The sequence below is a fragment of the Patella vulgata genome, chromosome 5, assembly GCF_932274485.2.
Source record: "Patella vulgata chromosome 5, xgPatVulg1.2, whole genome shotgun sequence".
NCBI lineage: Eukaryota > Metazoa > Mollusca > Gastropoda > Patellidae > Patella > Patella vulgata.
The window spans coordinates 51,845,891-51,864,719 of NC_065883.2; the positions used below are offsets into that span (position 1 = coordinate 51,845,891).

The window sequence follows — 18,829 nt, forward strand, 5'->3', positions numbered from 1 at the left end:
CCAAAGCATCAACCAATCAGATTGCTTATCTCTGCTTACCGTAAGCAGACGATGTTTATCATCGAACTCCATCAAGGCATTCACCTATTGAACCCCTACACCATGTTTGAATATTCTACCTCAATTAGAAAGAGAGTTATTGTGTTCCAAAGTATCGACCAATCAAATTGCTTATCGTTCTGCTTATCGTTCTGCTTACCCTGAGCAGAAAATGCTCACTATCGAACTTAGTCAAGGTATTGATGTGATAAAACTATACACCAAGTGTTTATTTATCAAATATCTCTAACCCAGGTCGGATTGTAAATTCCTGGATTATTGCCCCTGACTGTACAACATTATAAACATGATAGAGGATTTGATGTGAAAATGAAATGAAATGAAGTTTAATGTTTATGTGCTATTTTTCTGCACTGGCTTGGCTAATAAACACACGTGTTTGCCATACAATGTGCTATGAAATAAATTCTGCTCGGACAGCAGCGTAATTGCCTATTCTTATTTCGAATTCAAACTGTCGATGATTCTTTTACATGCACGCAATGAATAGACAGTGTCATTGCTAGGCCCTCCATCCCAAACCACTGACAAGGGGAAACTACACTGAAAAATTCCTGGTTATTGAGCCACTGCAGCTTCCGAAATTTGGCGTGAAGTAGTGCTGGGTATTGTGACTGCTTGAGATTCAATACGCGAATCGTGAGATGGTGAATCGCGATACCGTGCCAACACAAGTGTGAAGCATTGGGACAATGAGAGCATGAGCTCTATTGATTTTCCCTGGACAGTGGCATTTCCAATGGTGAAGGTTTCTTTTATGTACACGCTGTATACAGGAGCTTGTGTTTTTTTGTTTCATCTACAGTACACAACTAGACATTGTGTTTTGCCAAGCTCTTCGTCCTGAACTACCGACAGAAAGAAACCGCACTGCAAAATCCTTTAAAAGACATGGACAGAATGATGTTGATTTGTGGTCTAGAGCATCCAGACCAAGCAAAATTTAGAGAAAAGTTAAAGCCGGGCATTGGTGGTCTTCCCCCGTTGAACGCCTAAGGATGCATTTTGACTGTAACAAAAAAAAAAAAGAAATTACGAACCATCCTTGACATATTTATACCGATGGTAAAATCTTTAGATGAGTTCCAGACCAAGGAAAATTTAGAGAAAAGTTGGTGGTCATTGGTGGTCTTCCCTCGTTGAACGCCTAAGGAGTTATGCCCCTTGATGCATTTTGACGGTAACAAAAAAAAAAGAAAGAAATTACGAACCGTCCTTGACATTTTTATACCGATGGTAAAATCTTTAGATGAGTTCCAATAACTGTACATGTGACTTGCTTCGTAATAACCATCACGGGTTGGGGCTAAACTGTATGGACAATTCGTAAACAATAATACATCTTCAAGTGAAATTTCATGGTCGAATCTATCCAATGAGAGTTACGTCCCTTACATGATTTTCAATGGTGGAGGTAAGATTACGGTCACAGAAACAGGTGCTTGGTCAATGTATAACCATAGACATATTTTTAATAATAATATTATTAATATGTCTATGGTTTGGTCTTCTTTGTGCCCATTTGTGGTGTGAAATTTCTCAATTTAACAGGTATTTTATCATAAGAAAATGACAGCACGTTAGTTTTGATTAGATTTGTGTAATAATGTAATTACATAGAAATGCCCAACTATGGTTTATTTCATATGTTTACCATAGCAACGCAAGCAAGTTCAGTGACAGTTTGAGTTGACGTTGTGATCAGAATGATCAGCCAAATCGGACCCTTTCTCAAACTCCATTTAAGGTAGTTTCTTTAGGAACTGTCTTAGTTCAGCTCTGAATGTAGGTCTCATTACACTCGCCCAGTACGTTCAGGAACCTTCCTATTGAATCCTTGTCAAAACTAAAATCAGCCCCAGTCAATTTAATTGGGCAACTTTTTACTGCTAAACGGTCGTGTGTCAGTCTCCGTAAAGGGAGCAGGTCGTTTCATCCCACTACTGGTTCGTCTTGGGCTGTTTCATCCCAAATTTACATGGGTCGTTTCATCCCACTTATATCGGGTCGTTTCATCCCACAAATTTAAAAAACAGGTATTGCATGAATTTTTAATATTTTATTTATACATTAATACCAATAACAATATTTCAATGCAATTTTATCATGAATAGTGTCCAACTTCTTCCTTTGCATATTTTAGCTTATTTTCCGAATATTTTATTTATACAATATGTCAATGCAATTTTAACATGAATAGTGTCCAACTTCTTCCTTTGCATACACTTTAGCTTATTTTCCGAATCCACAACAATTCTCGACACCAATTTCACTAAAATTACATCGCTTACAATCGAGCGATACCCATAGCAAAACTTTGAACTTGTAATATAGTCATTTACATGCATGTTGGTTTCACTAACAAAATTGCCCGTGATAGAACAGATCAAAGAATAAAATTGCACGTACACATGTTATCTTCAGTTGTTCACACTACCTGGCGCCTCAAATAACCTAACGTTAAAAGAAAGCATGCAGTGTCCACCTTACAACAGGTTCCATTGATTATTGATTTATGATTTATTTTAAAATTTATCACACAGTTTAGACCACAATGTGTTACGATTTGCATTTTGGTATTCTAAATTAATTCTTATTCGGAATTCTTATATTTGGAGTTGTTTAGTTCGATTTCGTGTACAGAAATTAAATCAACAATTAGTTTTAAAATCTTTGAAAAGTTGAGAATCTTCAGTCATTTATTGCTTTGCCTAGCCCAATTGCAATAATTTACAATCAAATTTTTTCAAACATCCCAAAGTTGTTTCACCTGCTTACCTAAATTTTGTTTCGTCTTATATGGCCGAGTTACGTAAATTTGTGCATCACCCTATATTTAGATTTCAATGGTGTTTAGCAGACAAAAAATTTACTGGCCTATTAATTCCTTTAGTAACTGTGTTTTATCGGACGATGTCGTCGCAATATGAAAATACCGCTCATCCCCCACCTCTGGTCTAAGCCTATTTTGGAATCCTTATCGACTATTTTTCACCGTGATTCATTTCTTGCCACAGCTGACACAGATTTATAATAATTCAACACTATTGTCAAGTAGAATTTTGCGATTAAAAACATACACAAAATATGTTTAAACTAATGAGCCATTACGAGACTAGACCACACATTTATTTAATCGCTAAATTCTACTTGAAAATAGTGTTGAATTTTTATAAATTTGTGTCAGATATGTTGAGAAATCATTTCGTTTGTAAAAAATAAAGAACCATAGTGAAAAATAGAAGGTAAGGGTTCCAAAATAGCCTGAGAACAGAGGTTGGGAGGAGCATTATTTTATCGTAGTTTCATATTGCTGCTATATAGGAAGGGATAGGAACTGTCAGCCGACATCGTCTAGTCAGAGACATTTCCTAAAGGAACTAATGGCCTATCACTCCCTTAATAATTCCTAATTAATCTGACCCCAAACTGTACTGCAGATAGCTTAACATATACTATTCAAAAAAAGTAGGGGATATTTGATTTTGGGGGCATAATACTAAAATATGCAAATGACTACGAAAAAAGTCACTATAGAACCTAACAGAAGAAACATTTCCAGTTACATGTGACGCCCAAACGCACCAATAGCTACCGCATGGAATGCAGGTGATGCTTGGGATCATCATGGGGGTCCAACCCAAGATTTGCACGACTCTGACTTTGAATGTTACATTCATTGTGGCATTGAATTCCAGGGTGGAAACATCAGTTTAATTGTTTTAGTGACCAGAAAACAAATTTTGATATGCGTCGGCTTACCCAAAATGAAAGGTTACGTGCCCTTGTCATGCTACAGATCGGCACAACACAGGCGGTTGTGGCGCGGACGATGAATGTTTCTCAGTCTGTCATAAGCAGGCTATGGTCCAGATACCGTGATACACAATCTGTACAGGACAGACCACGCTCAGGTCGACCAAGGGCGACAACTCAAGCCCAGGATCGATTTATCCGTACCTTGGCCTTGAGAAATCGTGTCATCACAGCAAATCAGATCAGCGCTCGTCTTCAAACAGACACTGGTGTGAGAGTGAGTGGCCAGACGATTCGGAATCGACTGCATAGGGGTCACCTTCGCGCCCGACGTCCTCGCGTGATCCCTTGTTTGAGAGATCATCACATTCAGGCAAGACGTCGTTGGTTTAGGGATCGTCAACACTGGGATAATCGACGCTGGAGCAATGTGATGTTTTCAGATGAGTCAAGGTTCACTGTTGATTTTTTGGACAGACGTAGGAGGGTGTGGCGTCATCGAAACGAGCACTTCCAAGACGTTAACGTCATCAGACATGATCGATTTGGGGGTGGTTCTGTTATGGTGTGGGGAGGCATCACTGTTGCTGGAAGAACGGCTTTACATGTTGTTGCAGGGCGTGTTACAGGCCAGTACTACCGGGACAACATCTTGGCAGTCCATGTTGTGCCGTTCGCACGACGTCATGGCCGCCGTTTCATCTTCCAGGATGACAACGCAAGATGTCACAGGGCCAGGATCGTTACAGGTTACCTCCAACAACAGAACATCACCACATTACCTTGGACAGCACTGAGTCCCGACCTCTCCCCCATCGAGCATGTCTGGGACATGCTTGGACAGAGGTTACGTCAACGTCAACAACGTCCTGCCAATGTCCAAGAACTTGCTGCTGCGTTGCATTACCTTGGCCAGCACTGAGTCCCGACCTCTCCCCCATCGAGCATGTCTGGGACATGCTTGGACAGAGGTTACGTCAACGTCAACAACGTCCTGCCAATGTCCAAGAACTTGCTGCTGCGTTGCAACAGGAATGGGACAATCTGGACCAAAATGGCCTTAGATGTCTCATTAGGAGTATGCCACGTCGGATCAATGCTTGTTTGGCAAACAGAGGAGGATTTACCCGTTACTGACTTGGTTGTGATGCTGTGGTAACTTTGCTGTTTGACCCCGGGTATCATTTTACCCTTATAATGGTCAGTCTGTGCCTTACTTAGTCTAACGATCATTTGGAATAAATCGATGAATGTGAACTTCATTTCATTTTGTCATTTGTTTCTTCGTCAGTTTCATTAGGTGACTTTAATAACACTTAAAAATCAAATATCCCCTACTTTTTTTGAATAGTATATAATAAACCAATTTCCATTGAAATAAAGGTCAAACCTTACCACATAATTATATGATTTGATAAAACCCAACTGCTACACAAAATTTCTGTCCATTTTAAAATGGCCGCCAAACAAGAATTAGAACCCGCACATGATTTCACTTTACCTCGAAAATACAGAGAAAACTGTTCGGTAAGATAAGATTAAGATTTCAAAGTTCCACTCTTCACAATTTGTAACATAATTACTTATTTCCATGCAAACTGTGACAATATGTTTTCAAAATTTTGCAATTGAACCAAATTTTACTTGTGCAAAAACTTAAATAGTGTATCAATTGATTGCAGCTACATTTAAGGCATAACATTATGAAATTCCAGACTTAAAGGCAAATATAAACTTGCATGCCATACATAATAAAAGTAATCTTGCCAAAATGCACATTGTCATTGGTCCAAAATTGTTTCTAAATCAGCTTAGTCAGTCCTTAATTAAAAGGAAGTCATGACCATCTAAACTTAAAGTTACCATTTTTAAGAAATAAACAGTTTTGGTTTTTGTATGCAGTATTCTTACTTTAAAACTATTATTGTGCAAATGATTGATATCATGATAATCATACAATGTTCACTTATCTTTCTAAACAGTGCACCACACATAAACAACAGAGAAACCAATACGACAAGCCTATATACAACACACCCATATTACTAACAACAGTAGTACTGGTACTCTCAAATCAAATGAATTGATCCGAGGTCTGGCCTGTAAGCATCCACTGTACTATACAGTCTCGTGCTACAGTAATACAGGCTTCACTCAAAATGAAACGAACTCATAGAAAAAGAGACAATGTATAACAAGAATTTACATTGTAGCCTGTTATTCAAGTGTCGTTCATAATCAGCTGTGTCTTTACAAGAGCTCTGGAGAAATCAATTTATAACTAGACTATTCACTTTATAGAAATGGGACAAAAAGGCAAGTCCAAAAGATTTGAAAAATATGAGTCTATTATATACAAAGTTCAGGTATAAGTTGTTTTTCAAAAACAGAAAAAAACCCTAGAAATACCAGAAAGAATCAATATAAATGATGTGAGCGTTCCTGATGGCAGTCGTCTGTCTAATAACGTCTCTTGACAACAGTAGTTTGCGGAATGATGTTAAATTAAACTGTCAAGAAATGCAAATAGCAATATAGGCAATAATACATTAAAAAAATTTGAAATGTCCCACAATGGTTTGAATTTTAAAGGTCAAATCCTGATAATATTTTGGAGAATAAAATTGCTTTATTTTGTGTTAAAATCCCTTACCTAAGGGCCGAGCAACTAACTCAATATTTGTATACGTTTTCAAACAACTTGAACCCATCAGTCTTCATCTGGAAATGCAGACCGGTGTCCCAAGCTGTATTATGCAGTGATAGTGAAATTACCATTCGTTATCAAGTACAGCACATAGGTCATTTACTGTATAGCCAAAGGAACGGGAATCGATTATCAGGTCACCCATCGAAAAAATTGACCAAAAATCTTAAAAGGGTTACGTGTCCGGATAAGCATTTTTGACATTCACGTCCAATCGACTCAATATTTGGAACTGAAATCTTTGAGACAATGTAAATACACCATTCCTCTATATTTTGGCGCTTAAATTTCATATGTACTCAGACTTTTATTTTTGAGACCCTGTTCAAATCGGGATAGTCCCTTTAAATCAATATATATAGATTATCTGAGTCCTCACCAGATTGTGACTAGCCCTAGCGGCATAGTGTATTGTATCTTTCTGTCTGACTGAGTATCATTATTGTTTTTTCTAAGATCCTGTTAAATCAAGACCTGTAGATGTAAAAGTATGTCATCTTTCACAAATGAAGAACCAGTCATTGAACAGAACATAAAAGAGTTTATTTACTCTAAAACTGGAGAATGTGTGTTTGTTGATATACAAACTCCTTCCTCCATAAAGATTGTTCCAAAAATCAAACATGGGTCAATTGTCTTGGGAATCTTGTGGGTGAAAGTATTACAACATCGTGGAAATTATCCTGTGATCAGATATCCATACAAGAAAATGGTTGGTTCAAAATCTGTGAATGAAATAGTATTGGGTCTTGAAGATGTTGTGATTATAGTTAATTTGAAGACCGGATTATTGGAGATCAAAGGCCGATTTGTGATTGAGTGGTTTACTAGATATTTTCAGTCAGTTCTAGACGTGTATGATGGTATCCTTAAAGAAACCTTTAAACTTGAAAAGATTTACACAGAGAATGAAGTAAAGCATCTAGATCGAGACATCGAAACAAATAAACAATACTGTAATTATATACCAGTTCTTTATTTTGTTATCTGTAATAAATATATTAAAGGCTTGATGTAGCATTTAGCCTATAGGAATCCCTTGCAAACTACAATATTGAGAAAGTTTAATAATAGGGATATTAGTCCAAAAACAGTTCCATTCAGTATTTACAAAGCTATTATAATTGAAATTTCATTGATCTATGATGCTTGAGCGTAACAAGACACTGCCATCTTTTAATAGTAGCGGAGAAACCTGATGGGCCTATTTTAAATCTGATTGAATCCAAGCCGGTAGATTATCTAGCGTCTGTATTTACATATTTAGCATGTATTAAGCCTTGAGAAATTTGATATTTTTCCAAACATGAAAATAACACACCAAGCAACAGTAACTCACAAAATTACCAGTAGTGGTTTATAAACATGCAAGGTTTCGTCTCTATCAAGCAAATGGTAACATGGCAGGAACTTATCTATAAAACATGATTTTGCTATAGAATAGACCCCCACCCCCTCTTCCCTTGTACCTCAACCATTCTGGTTAAATATTGCTATATATAGCTCTAAAACATACTTGCTTAGTTGTAACAGTAGTTTAAAATGTAGGTATCTAGTATAATTTATATTTATTTCTATGTTCCAAACATTTTCTTTTTAAAAATAGATGCTAATAACTGGCCAGATGAAGCCCTGAAAGATGGAGTATCAGTTTTTAATGTCTCTTCTAATGAGTTAACTTCTGTTGACAATGAGGTACCATTAGAACTACAAGTTCCAGACAAAAAAGATTTGGATGTGGTAAGCATTTATCAACAGCTATAAAACAAACATATCCTACAGACAATTAGCTGTAGGTAGACACAGCCATTCCATAGTTATTCACCTACAATATGGAAATAGATCACTAATGATTTCCCCATTGACTTTAATATTAATTATCATCTCTTAGACCAGCTCTAACTTTTTCCAAAATTTTCGTTGGGTAGAACGTTTTCCGCCACAGATGGAGCAACATGTGGCAAACTCTTGCCCGAAGGCATATGTAAGGTTCACCATGAAAAACTTGAGATACACAAGCTTCAAGTAGAGACAAGTAAACATCCAATTTTCGGCCCTACATTTCAACCTAACATCCTCTCAACTATTGTATCCTTCCACCTCAAAATCATGAATATTTACCAAAACCTGGCAGAAAGTAATTTTCCACTTTTTTTAGATAGCCAGACTGGCAAGGAATATATTTTTAGAAACCCTGGACAATATGCAAACAGAAAAGTCACAAACCAGTTGCATTGATTGTAATATTAGAGATCTATACTGAAACATGTATTCCCACCCCCTAAACGTGTCACTGACTAAATCTATCTAATCTTTGGTTGCAGAACTAACATTACCAAAGGAATCTGTCTAACAGCTATGTTTTACCATCCCTGGCTGACATATGTACAAATAAACTAAAATATGTGCAATAAATATGAATTATGGTTAAAAATAGGCCTTGATGAAAGAAAACAATGGTCACAGAATACACAATTTTGACAAATTTGGAAATATTTCAATGTTTTCAACATCTCAAAACTCAGAGGCATCATACAAATCTTTGTTTCGACCTTTACATCAATTTAGGGAAAAATTTCCAAAATTTCCAAAATGTAGTTATGACAGAGTTGACAACATAAAGGAGACCTGAAAAGGAGCAAAATTAACATTTTACCTCAATCACCACAAATCCTAGATTTTGATAAGAAAATATTGAACATTAAGCTGACATTTACACATCTACACCAGTTTTGTATCAGGGTGTGGTCTCATTGACCTGATATGTCTCAGGGCTCTAAGTTTGACTTTAAACAAAAAAGGTTAGAAATCTTTGAAATGTACAAAATAACTATTTATTGTTGAAAAATAACATTCCTAGCTGTAATTCAACCACAAATTAAAATTTCTATCATTTAATTGTCAACACAGGTGCAATTAAATCTCTCAAAACACATTAATAAAAAAGGTTGGGGTGGGGCATTTATAGCCTCTCTTAATGGAATGACGGAGTGAAAAATGTCTAGAAAGACTGGAATATTGCTTTCTAAATGAAGGAAATGCAAGAATTTAATGTTTCAGAGAAGAAAAATGCTTGTTCTAGGTAAAATAGTAGCAAAATTGAGCCAACCCCTGTTTTGAACATTTTGTACAAACCCATCTGCTGTGCATTATTAACTCGGTGCTACCAATTTTCAATTTTCTGTAGGAAAACTGGAACTATTTCTAAACCTGTCAAACTTATAGATCCCATCTAAGTTATAATAGAAAGGAAAATAAGGGCATTCTTAGACATTTTGACAGTCATGAAAGGATTAATTTCTACATCGAAATGGGAGAATCTGGAGATTTTCTGTGAATATTCCTGATTTTTAGACAAAATTTGGTGAAATTACAATACTGTTCACTTTATCTGTGCTTCCCGAGGCTGAATAAGCCAAATTGTGCATTAAAATATTTTTCTTACTGTTAGAAATTAAATAAAAACTGAAAATTGAGAAATTTGCAGTAAAATCAGAATTTTTTCTCTAACTTTTTTTTTTAAAATTTAACTTTTTTTTAGTTTTTCTGTTGTCAAAATATTTTATACATATTTTCTTAGAATTAAGTCTTCATATTTTCAAAACTAAGACATATCAGTCACAGCCTTGTCATACACAGACAGGCCACAGATCACTAATGATTTCCCCATTGAGGGGATCACGTGGCTAGCCTGGAGGTCGGGTGTTCGATCCCTGCATTGGCCGAGAAAGTTCATCATGATTTTCCGGTGTGGTTCCCCCTTGTCAGTGATGCAGGACGGAGGGCCTGACAAGGACATCTGTCTAGTCGTTTGGATGGGACGAAAAACCAAGGTCCCATGTACAAATTGGCGTGCACGTAAAAGATCCCTTGACAGTTTGAATTCGATATAAGAGTAGGCCGTAGTGCCACTGTCCGGGCAAAATTTTCCTCATAGCACACTGTATGGCGTATGCCCGTCTTCATTAGCCCAGTTCGGAGCAGAACAGTAGGACGTTAAACCCCATTTCATTTCATTTCCCCATTGACTTTAATGTTAATTTTCGTCTCTTTCCCCAAATTTTCGTTGGGTAGAACACTTTCTGCCACAGGTGGAGCAACATGTGGCAAACTCTTGCCAAAAAGCATGTATGAGGTTCACCATGAAAAACTTTAGATACACAAGACAAGTAAACATGCAATTTTCGACCCTACATTTCAACCTAACCAACCTCTCAACTCTTGTATCCTTCAGCCTCAAAACCATGAATATTCACCAAAACCTGGCAGAAAATGTATACTAAACAGCAAACAATATGTTGACACATTATTGATTAATTCATCACAATTCCAAGACATTACACAGTCTATACATCAGTATCTGGTTTGTCCACTGCGAGTGTCAATAACAGCAGCGCAGCGTCTGTACATGGAGTGGACCAGACGATTGATGAATGCCATTGGCACCTGGAACCACACTCTCAGAAAAGCCTTGCGCAATCTATCGACTGTTTTTGGTCTCGGTACGACGTTGTTAAGTCTCCTCTGAATTTCATCCCAAAGATGTTCAGTGGGGTTTAAGTCCGGACTAAGCGCTGGCCAGTGCATAACGTTGACATCGTTCTGCTGTAGAAAGTCCGAAGTAACTCTGGCGGTGTGGGCACGGGCGTTGTCATGCTGGAAAACGTTGTTTCGATGACGTGCGAAATGTGGTATGACGTGGGGTCTGAGAGCTTGATCGATGTAGTGCACTGCTGTGATGCCGCCTCCTCTCCCTGGACCAAGATTTTGGCATACCACAGGACCCACTCTCTGGTTGAGGCCGATTTTGCCCCAAACCATTATGCTTGGACCCCCCCCCCCCCCATGAGTCTCGTTCCATGACACATTGGTCAGAATAACGCTGGCCACGTCGACGCCATATTATAGTCCTGCCATCTGCAGTTGATAGGGCCTACGCAATACCGACTTTCATCTGTGAACAGAACAGTTCTCCATTGCCAGTGTAGCCAGTTCTGGTGTTGTTGGGCAAACTGTAGACGTTCACGTCAATGGCGAGGGGTGAGGATCGGTCCACGGTAAGGTCTACAGCAATTGATGTTCTGTCTGGTGAGACGTCTGCGCACTGTATCGGTACTGATGGGTCTTCCGTGTGTTCCCACTGGCTGACGTGCTGTCTCGGATGCCTGTGTGAAGGGATTCTGCACGTGCTGTCGCACAACATGGCGGTCTTGTCGCCTTGTGGTAACCCTTGGTCTACCAGTTCGGGGCCGATCATCTGTGGTGTTGGTGGCCCGAAAGCGTCGCTGAAGCCGGTAGATGGTCCGAACATGCGTCGAGTCTTCCAAGCGCCTGGTTCCTCTGAGCTGTCGTGAGTCGTGGCATGCTGCTGACGTTGTAGTGTGAATGATTCAACCTAGGTATGGGGGTGTATTTTATAGGGCAGGTCCAGGTGAACAGCACGTGCAGCATGAGTTACATGAAAATCATGGAGAACACATTAGCATCTCAGAAGTCAGGTTGCCTTTTTGAGAACATTTCCTGGGTTTAATTCTGTGTTTGGGAAGGAGCCTTATTGCTCAGGTAAAGTTGGGGATGTGGTCACAAATTATACAATAAAACATTTGGCAAGTTGTATGCAATCCGTCTGTTCACAGTAACATACCAACCTGATGTTTCTTTTGCTGCTTAGTATATTTTCAAACCCTTTTCTTCGATTCTACACCAAAAAGTCAACAAAAATCGCCATGAAAAAGGGAAAGGGAGAGAAAGACTAAATATAACTTTCGCCCTACATTCGTGGGTGACGGCGTAGAAATATTTGGTGAGGTTTGTTCAGTTATGACCAGCTCTGGCTAAATAAGATATATAACTTATGCCCCTTATTTCAGAAAAGGTACAAATTATGCAACAATAATTTTACCAATCCACCCTAGATCTTAAAGATGATTTAATTTAAGTCAGTGGTTTTGAAATCATGTTAGTTTAGTTTTTTTTTTAACTTTGAAAGTTTAATGGCTCTTGATATAATTGGACATCTGTATTTTAAATAGAGAGCAGCACTTCAATGACATCATTCCGTTTGTAAAATATGCAGGGTTGTGTTATCCTGATAGGATTGTTCTATTTGTTTCAGAAATCCTCATCGTGCTGGTTCTGATTTTTATAAACACGATGTATGTGCCACATACAAATTTAATGGTCTTGAATACAGAATTTAGATTTATGCATAGCTGTGTTTTGATCTTTTGACTTATACTGGTATGTCTCATTCAGCTATTTACATATATATTGATATTTTTGTTTTATTTTTAGATGACACAAGAAGAGGTAGATGAGCAGACATCAACATTAGCACCAGGCTCGGTATTAGATGGTGTTACTTTACATAGAATCTGGAGATCCCTTCTTAATGCATGGTGTTCAAGTGAAAATTGCAGTATTTCCATAGCAACACCACGAATTGATGTACCTAGTCTTGTGGAAATTTGCCACTTTTTCATCAAATACCGAGAAATTGTTAAAATATGTGCGATTTGTATTCCTATGCAGTTTGATGGAACAAAGCTTGGTGTTGTTAAACAGAATGTTTTAAAGGAGTTTTCTCCCAGTAATCAAATTTTCATTGAATATAAAGTATTCACTCAGTTTCTTTATCCTTTAAACACATTCCAGGTAGCGTTTATTTCCTCTCTAAATGAAGATGGCATTGTAGATGTTTTAGCAACAAGTGGCGATTTCACCAAATCGGGTTTCGGTAAGAAATCTAGTAATTTGGTTGTATATAATTCAATGCGGGAAGATGAATTTAAATCAAAATATCTGAATCCAATAATGGATTAATAATCAGATGTATTATTCAAATATAAATATTATAATAACAGAGTTTTAATTATTCTATACATTCTAATCAAAATACAGTGATTTGGGTTGTATTTAATTCAATGCGGGTAGATGAATTTAAATCAAAACATCTGAATCAAAATAATGGACTATCAGATATGCAATATACAATTATTATTTTATATAGACCTAATAAAAAAAGGGCTTTAATTATTGTACACATTCTAATCAAAATACAGTATCATGGTTGTATGTAATTCTAGCAGGAAGATGAATTTATATCAAAATATCAGAATCTAACAATTGATTATATACAATACAGTATACAATTAATATTTTTATACGCCCACATTTTCATGTGGACGTATATTGTCGTCGCTCCTGTTCGTCCGGACGTCGACAATTTGTTTGTGGACACTCTACGTGAGTCTACAGGTGTATATTCAAAAGATATTGTTTCCTTTCGAATTTGGCATGTATCAGACTGTAACTTCATGGATTATGGCCCCTAATTGTACGAAAAATCATTTTTTAGCCTGTGAACACTCTAGAGGTCACAATTTTTATTTGGTTTTGATGAAACTTGAAATGTAAGTTTATAACCCAAAGATCTCAGTTCCTTTCGATATTCGTGCATATCGCGGACTGTAACTTCCTGGATTATGGCCCCTGATTGTATGAAAAATCACGTTTTTAGGTCACAATTTTTATCCAATTTAAAAAAAACGTTCGAGTGTATCACCGTTGCACCATAATGTAGGTTGAGTTCGAATTTCGTGAAAATCGAATCGAAACTGTCAGACAAAATGGCCGCTCCCTGTACGCACAATTTTTATCCAGTTTTTATGAAACTTAAAACACGTGTTACCACAATATTGGTTTATATCGTCACTATTTTTTATCCGATCTAAAATACCGTTACACCATAATGAAGGCTGAGTTTGAATTTCATAAAAATCAGACCGAAACTTCCCGAGAAAATGTCCGATGCTTGAACGCAACTAGTGTAAAAGTATGTAATACCAAGGTTGTGGACCCTTTTTTCCCGATTTGTATGTTTATATCCCAAAGATCTCGGTTCTTTTCAATGTTTGGTATATTAGTAGACGATAACTTCCTGTATTATGGCCCCTGATTGTACAAATAATTATGATGGTTGAGTTCAAATTTGTGGACCCTCTGTAACTCACAATTTTTGTCCAATTTGGATGAAACATTAAGTATGTGTTTATATCCCAAAGGTCTCAAGTTTCTTTTGACATTCGCGCATTTCAGACCATAACTTCCTGGATTATGGCCCCGGGATTTATGAAAAATCGTGGGGTTTTTTTTTTAGCTTGTTCTCTATCCATCTCTTGCAAAATGTGGTTGTATCTTGCCTGACAACCGCTGGTTTACAGAATTGATAACAAAAAAAAAAGATTTAATTACTGTATATGCATTCTTATTAAAATACAGTAATTTAATAGTATGTAATTGAGTGTGGAGAGATAAATTTAAATCAAAATATTTGAATCCAATAGTGGATTTATTAATCAAATTTTAATTGATAACAAAATAGCTTTAATTACTGTAAAGTCAATCTGATTAAAATACAGACATGAATGCTTTTGATATTTTTTCATTATTCGCCCACATGGAAATGTGGACGTATATTGCCGTCGCCCCCGTCCTTCCGTCTGTACGTCCGACCGTCCGTCGTCCACAATTTCTTGTGACCGCTCTAACACCAAAAGTTATCACTCGATTGTTTTAAAATTGATATATGTTGTTGACATTAGTGCGATAAAGAATCCTATTGAATTTCCCATAATTACTTCTAGAGTTATGGCCCTTGTTTCACTTTGTTGCGCCTTTTGAGCGCTCTAACATCTAAAGTTATCTGCCGATCTGTATGAAATTTATATGTGTTATTTAAATTAGTAAAAAGAAGAATCCTGATGAATTTAAGCAATTTCCGTTTATTGAAATTTAAATGAAATGAAATGGGGTTTAACGTCCTACTGTTTCCGTTTATTACTTCTAGAGTTATGGCCCCTGTTTTCACATTGTTGCACCTTGTGAATGCTCTAACATCAAAAGTTAACTGCCGATCTGTATGAAATTCATATGCGCCATTTAGATTAGTAAATTTCAGCCTATTGAATTTCAGCAACAATAATTACTTCTAGAGTTATGGCCCTTGTTTTACTTTGTTCAACCTTGTTAATGCTCGATTGATGAAAGTTATCATCCGACATGTATGAAATTTATATGTATCATTTAAATTTGTGAAACGGGGGTCTGTTGAATTTCAGCAATTTCCATCAATTATTTCTAGAGCTATGGCCCTTGTTTTACTTTGTGAACCTTGTGAAATTTCAAAATTTTCTGAAAATTACTTCCAGAGTTAAGGCCCTCGTTTCAGTTAGTAGAACCTTGTGAACCGTCAAATGACAACAATTATAATCGGATCTGTATGAAATTGTCTTGTAAATGCTCCCAATTACCTACAAAAGAGTAAATATGCGTCAACCCTTGTCGACCGCCCGGGCGATTAAGCTTCTGTGGACGTATGTTTTGTTGCCTGGCAACCTATCTTCTTTTAGTAATTTTTATTTCCTCTGGTACAAAGCATAGGTCAGGTCTTGTTTTGACCACTTCTGCGAGAATACCACTGAGTCTTTTTGGCTCTGTTCCTGGTGTGGTAGAGTAAAATTACTCCGATGTATCTATAGATTTATAATTTATTAAAGCAACACTCCCAGAGTTCACATGTATTACGTTAACCAGTCCGTAAAAGTATCAAAGGCCAAAATGTTTAGGTATATTATTATATGTTTGTAAAGTGGTGGATACACTAGCTGAATCAATCGGCGTCAAAATTCGCCTAGTGTGCCCACTGCCATTCGGCCAAATGATTCGCCCGAATCAAACATGTTTGATATATTTGGCCGAATTTGGGGTAATATAGTTCATAATTGTCGCACAATTTTCCTTCATAAAAATAGAAATATGTTATCCTAACAATTTTAATTAAGCATTTCTGTCTGTTTCACTCAAAGAGTAATCATATCCCTTTCCACTACACCAGTATTTTGAAAGTATATAACATAGGACACGCATGTATGAAAGTATAATCATGAATTATCAACTGGATTTGTTGTTGAGAGGTTTTAAAAGTTCAATAGAACAAAAGTATGGTGATTGTTGTGTTAGATATTTTTGAGAGTTAAACATCTCCATCATAAAACAAGGCAAATTATATGATCTGTATTTTAATCAAATTGATAAGTTGTTGATAAAATAACTATAATATACCAAATAAAAGTATTCTCATACATTTACATAACTATATATATATATATGCCTAAAACTGTGATATATTTACGCATTTTTATATGCCCACATTTTTATGTGGATGTATTATGTCGTTGCCCCTGTCTGTCCACTCTACAGGTCACAATTTTTATCCGATTTTCACGAAACTTGAAATATAGGTTTATCTCCAAAAGATCCTGGTTCATTTCGATATTGGCATTTATCGGATTGATACTTCATGGATGTTGGCCCCTGATTGTACGAAAAATCACGTTTTTAGCTTGTGGACACTTTAGAGGTCACATATATTTATCAGTCTTGATGAAACTTAAAATATATGTTTATATCCAAAAGATCTCGGTTCTTGTCGATATTAATGCATATTGGACCGTAATTTCCTGGATTATGGCCCCTGATTGTACCAAAAGTTGCATTTTTTTTTTAGCTTTTCTCTGGGCGTTTCTTGCATAGAAACCGCTTGTTCTAATATTTTATCATTTTTTAAAGAGTGATTTTTCTGTTATCTGTTTATATTCTATGAGGTGTAATTTTAGATGTTCCTGTGTAATTTTACTTTGTTAAAGTGTGTGATAATGAATACAGCATGTAGAACTATTTATGATGGACAGGCTGTAGAACAAGCATTTTCTAATTATTACCAACTGCTAGTTCTGCAACAAAGTTTTTTCACATGTTGTCAATAAAACAAGTATTCCTGATATGAAAAATCAATTTGTTATGTACTCAATGATAACGTTTAATAAATTGTTCTTTTTTGTTGTTTCCTTGTATATTTCATTTAAAGATACATTATGCAAGAGCTAAATCTGCCTATGGCAGGCTTTTCTTTAGGCCTAAAATGTTGTATAAACTATTAATTAGATAATTATTAACATAACAAGACCATAATCAACTCTCGATGCCATCTTATGTGTCCGATTTTCATTGGATTTGAATACGCCGATTGATGATTAACCGCAAAAATGGATAATGGAGACTTTGTTAATTATCGTGACAGCGGTAACAATCATAATCGAGGCTAGAGTGATTTTAAGGTAAGGGTTTCTTGGCTTAGGGTCAAGCAATTTGACAGACATTTTCAGCATATTCCCTTAACTTTATCCAGTTTTTAACTATTATATGGAGAACTGTCAGCTCTTTATCTAGTCTTCCATAATGTATCTTTAATCCGTTTCCTTATTATTACCATATACCTGCATTTAGAAAACCTCCATAGATATTACCTAATATGAAACAGGAATTAATGCGCCATAAAATAAATGTGATCCTGGTCAAAATATAGTTATTTTAGTAACGTAAATGTATCGGCCCTGCTCTCTACTACTTTAAAGTAACTAGTCAAAATAATGCTGTTGAAATTAATGTGAGCAGTCGTACCCTACTTGATTTTGTAATTTTAACAAATAAATTAGTTGGACACTGTTCACAAGTTATGTTCCTTGGTTACAATTAACTTCCAAACTTGCTTGAAAATCGCGTTTTTAGGTGAATTTTGACACGTATTAAAGCAATGATTTTATATTAAAAATGACAATTTGGCATGAAGAACGGTATATTATCAAATATCAATTTAATAGGGCTATAAATTGTTGAACCAATGATGGATTTGGTTACAACTTCCAAACTTGTTTGAAAATTGCATTTTGAGGGGCATTTTGACACCAAAAAGTTATGATTTTATATGAAAAATGACAATTTGCCATAAAGAATATACATTATCAAATATTGAACTTTTGTGAACTTCCAAACTTGCTTGGAAATAACATTTTGAACGGTATTTTGACCCTGAAACGCTACGATTTTATATTAAAAATGAAAGTGTGTGATACGACACGAGTTGAAATAATGGTGAATTTGGTTAAATTGTGCAAGCTTGCATGGAAATCACATGTTAAGGGGCGTTTTGACACAAAAACGCTACGATTTTATGTTAAAAATTCTGACAATTTGATATAAAGAACGGTAGGCCCTATATTATCATTATCGATATACATTATAAGCTATTATACGAATTGAAATAATCGTGGATATGTGTAAATCGTAGGCCTACGTGTAAACCGATAAAATAAAAAAAAATTAAAAAAACCCGCTCGGATCGGTAATTAGAAGAGGACCGTTTTTGTCAATGTACTGTACTGTAGGCTGTTGCCTTATAGTTATAAA

At 36.2% G+C, this 18,829-nt stretch overlaps 2 protein-coding genes across 4 annotated transcripts in view; one reads left to right on the forward strand and one right to left on the reverse strand.

Annotated features, from left to right (window-relative positions):
• The window catches only part of LOC126822082 (actin maturation protease), a 34,475-nt gene extending 33,054 nt beyond the window's left edge, over positions 1–1,421 (reverse strand). For all 3 annotated transcript variants that reach the window (XM_050550823.2, XM_050550824.2, XM_050550820.2), the window contains exon 1: positions 1,272–1,421. The gene's annotated coding sequence lies outside the window, so the exon portion shown is untranslated. The remainder of the gene's footprint in view (positions 1–1,271) is intronic.
• A 12-nt stretch (positions 1,422–1,433) lies between these two features.
• LOC126822081 (uncharacterized) lies at positions 1,434–17,424 on the forward strand. Its single transcript, XM_050550819.2, has 4 exons — positions 1,434–1,611; positions 6,980–7,479; positions 8,130–8,263; positions 12,818–17,424. Exons 2-4 carry the CDS (start codon positions 7,014–7,016, stop codon positions 13,343–13,345), a joined length of 1,128 nt encoding a protein of 375 aa, XP_050406776.1. The 5' UTR covers positions 1,434–1,611; positions 6,980–7,013; the 3' UTR covers positions 13,346–17,424.
• The last annotated feature ends 1,405 nt before the right edge of the window (positions 17,425–18,829 follow it).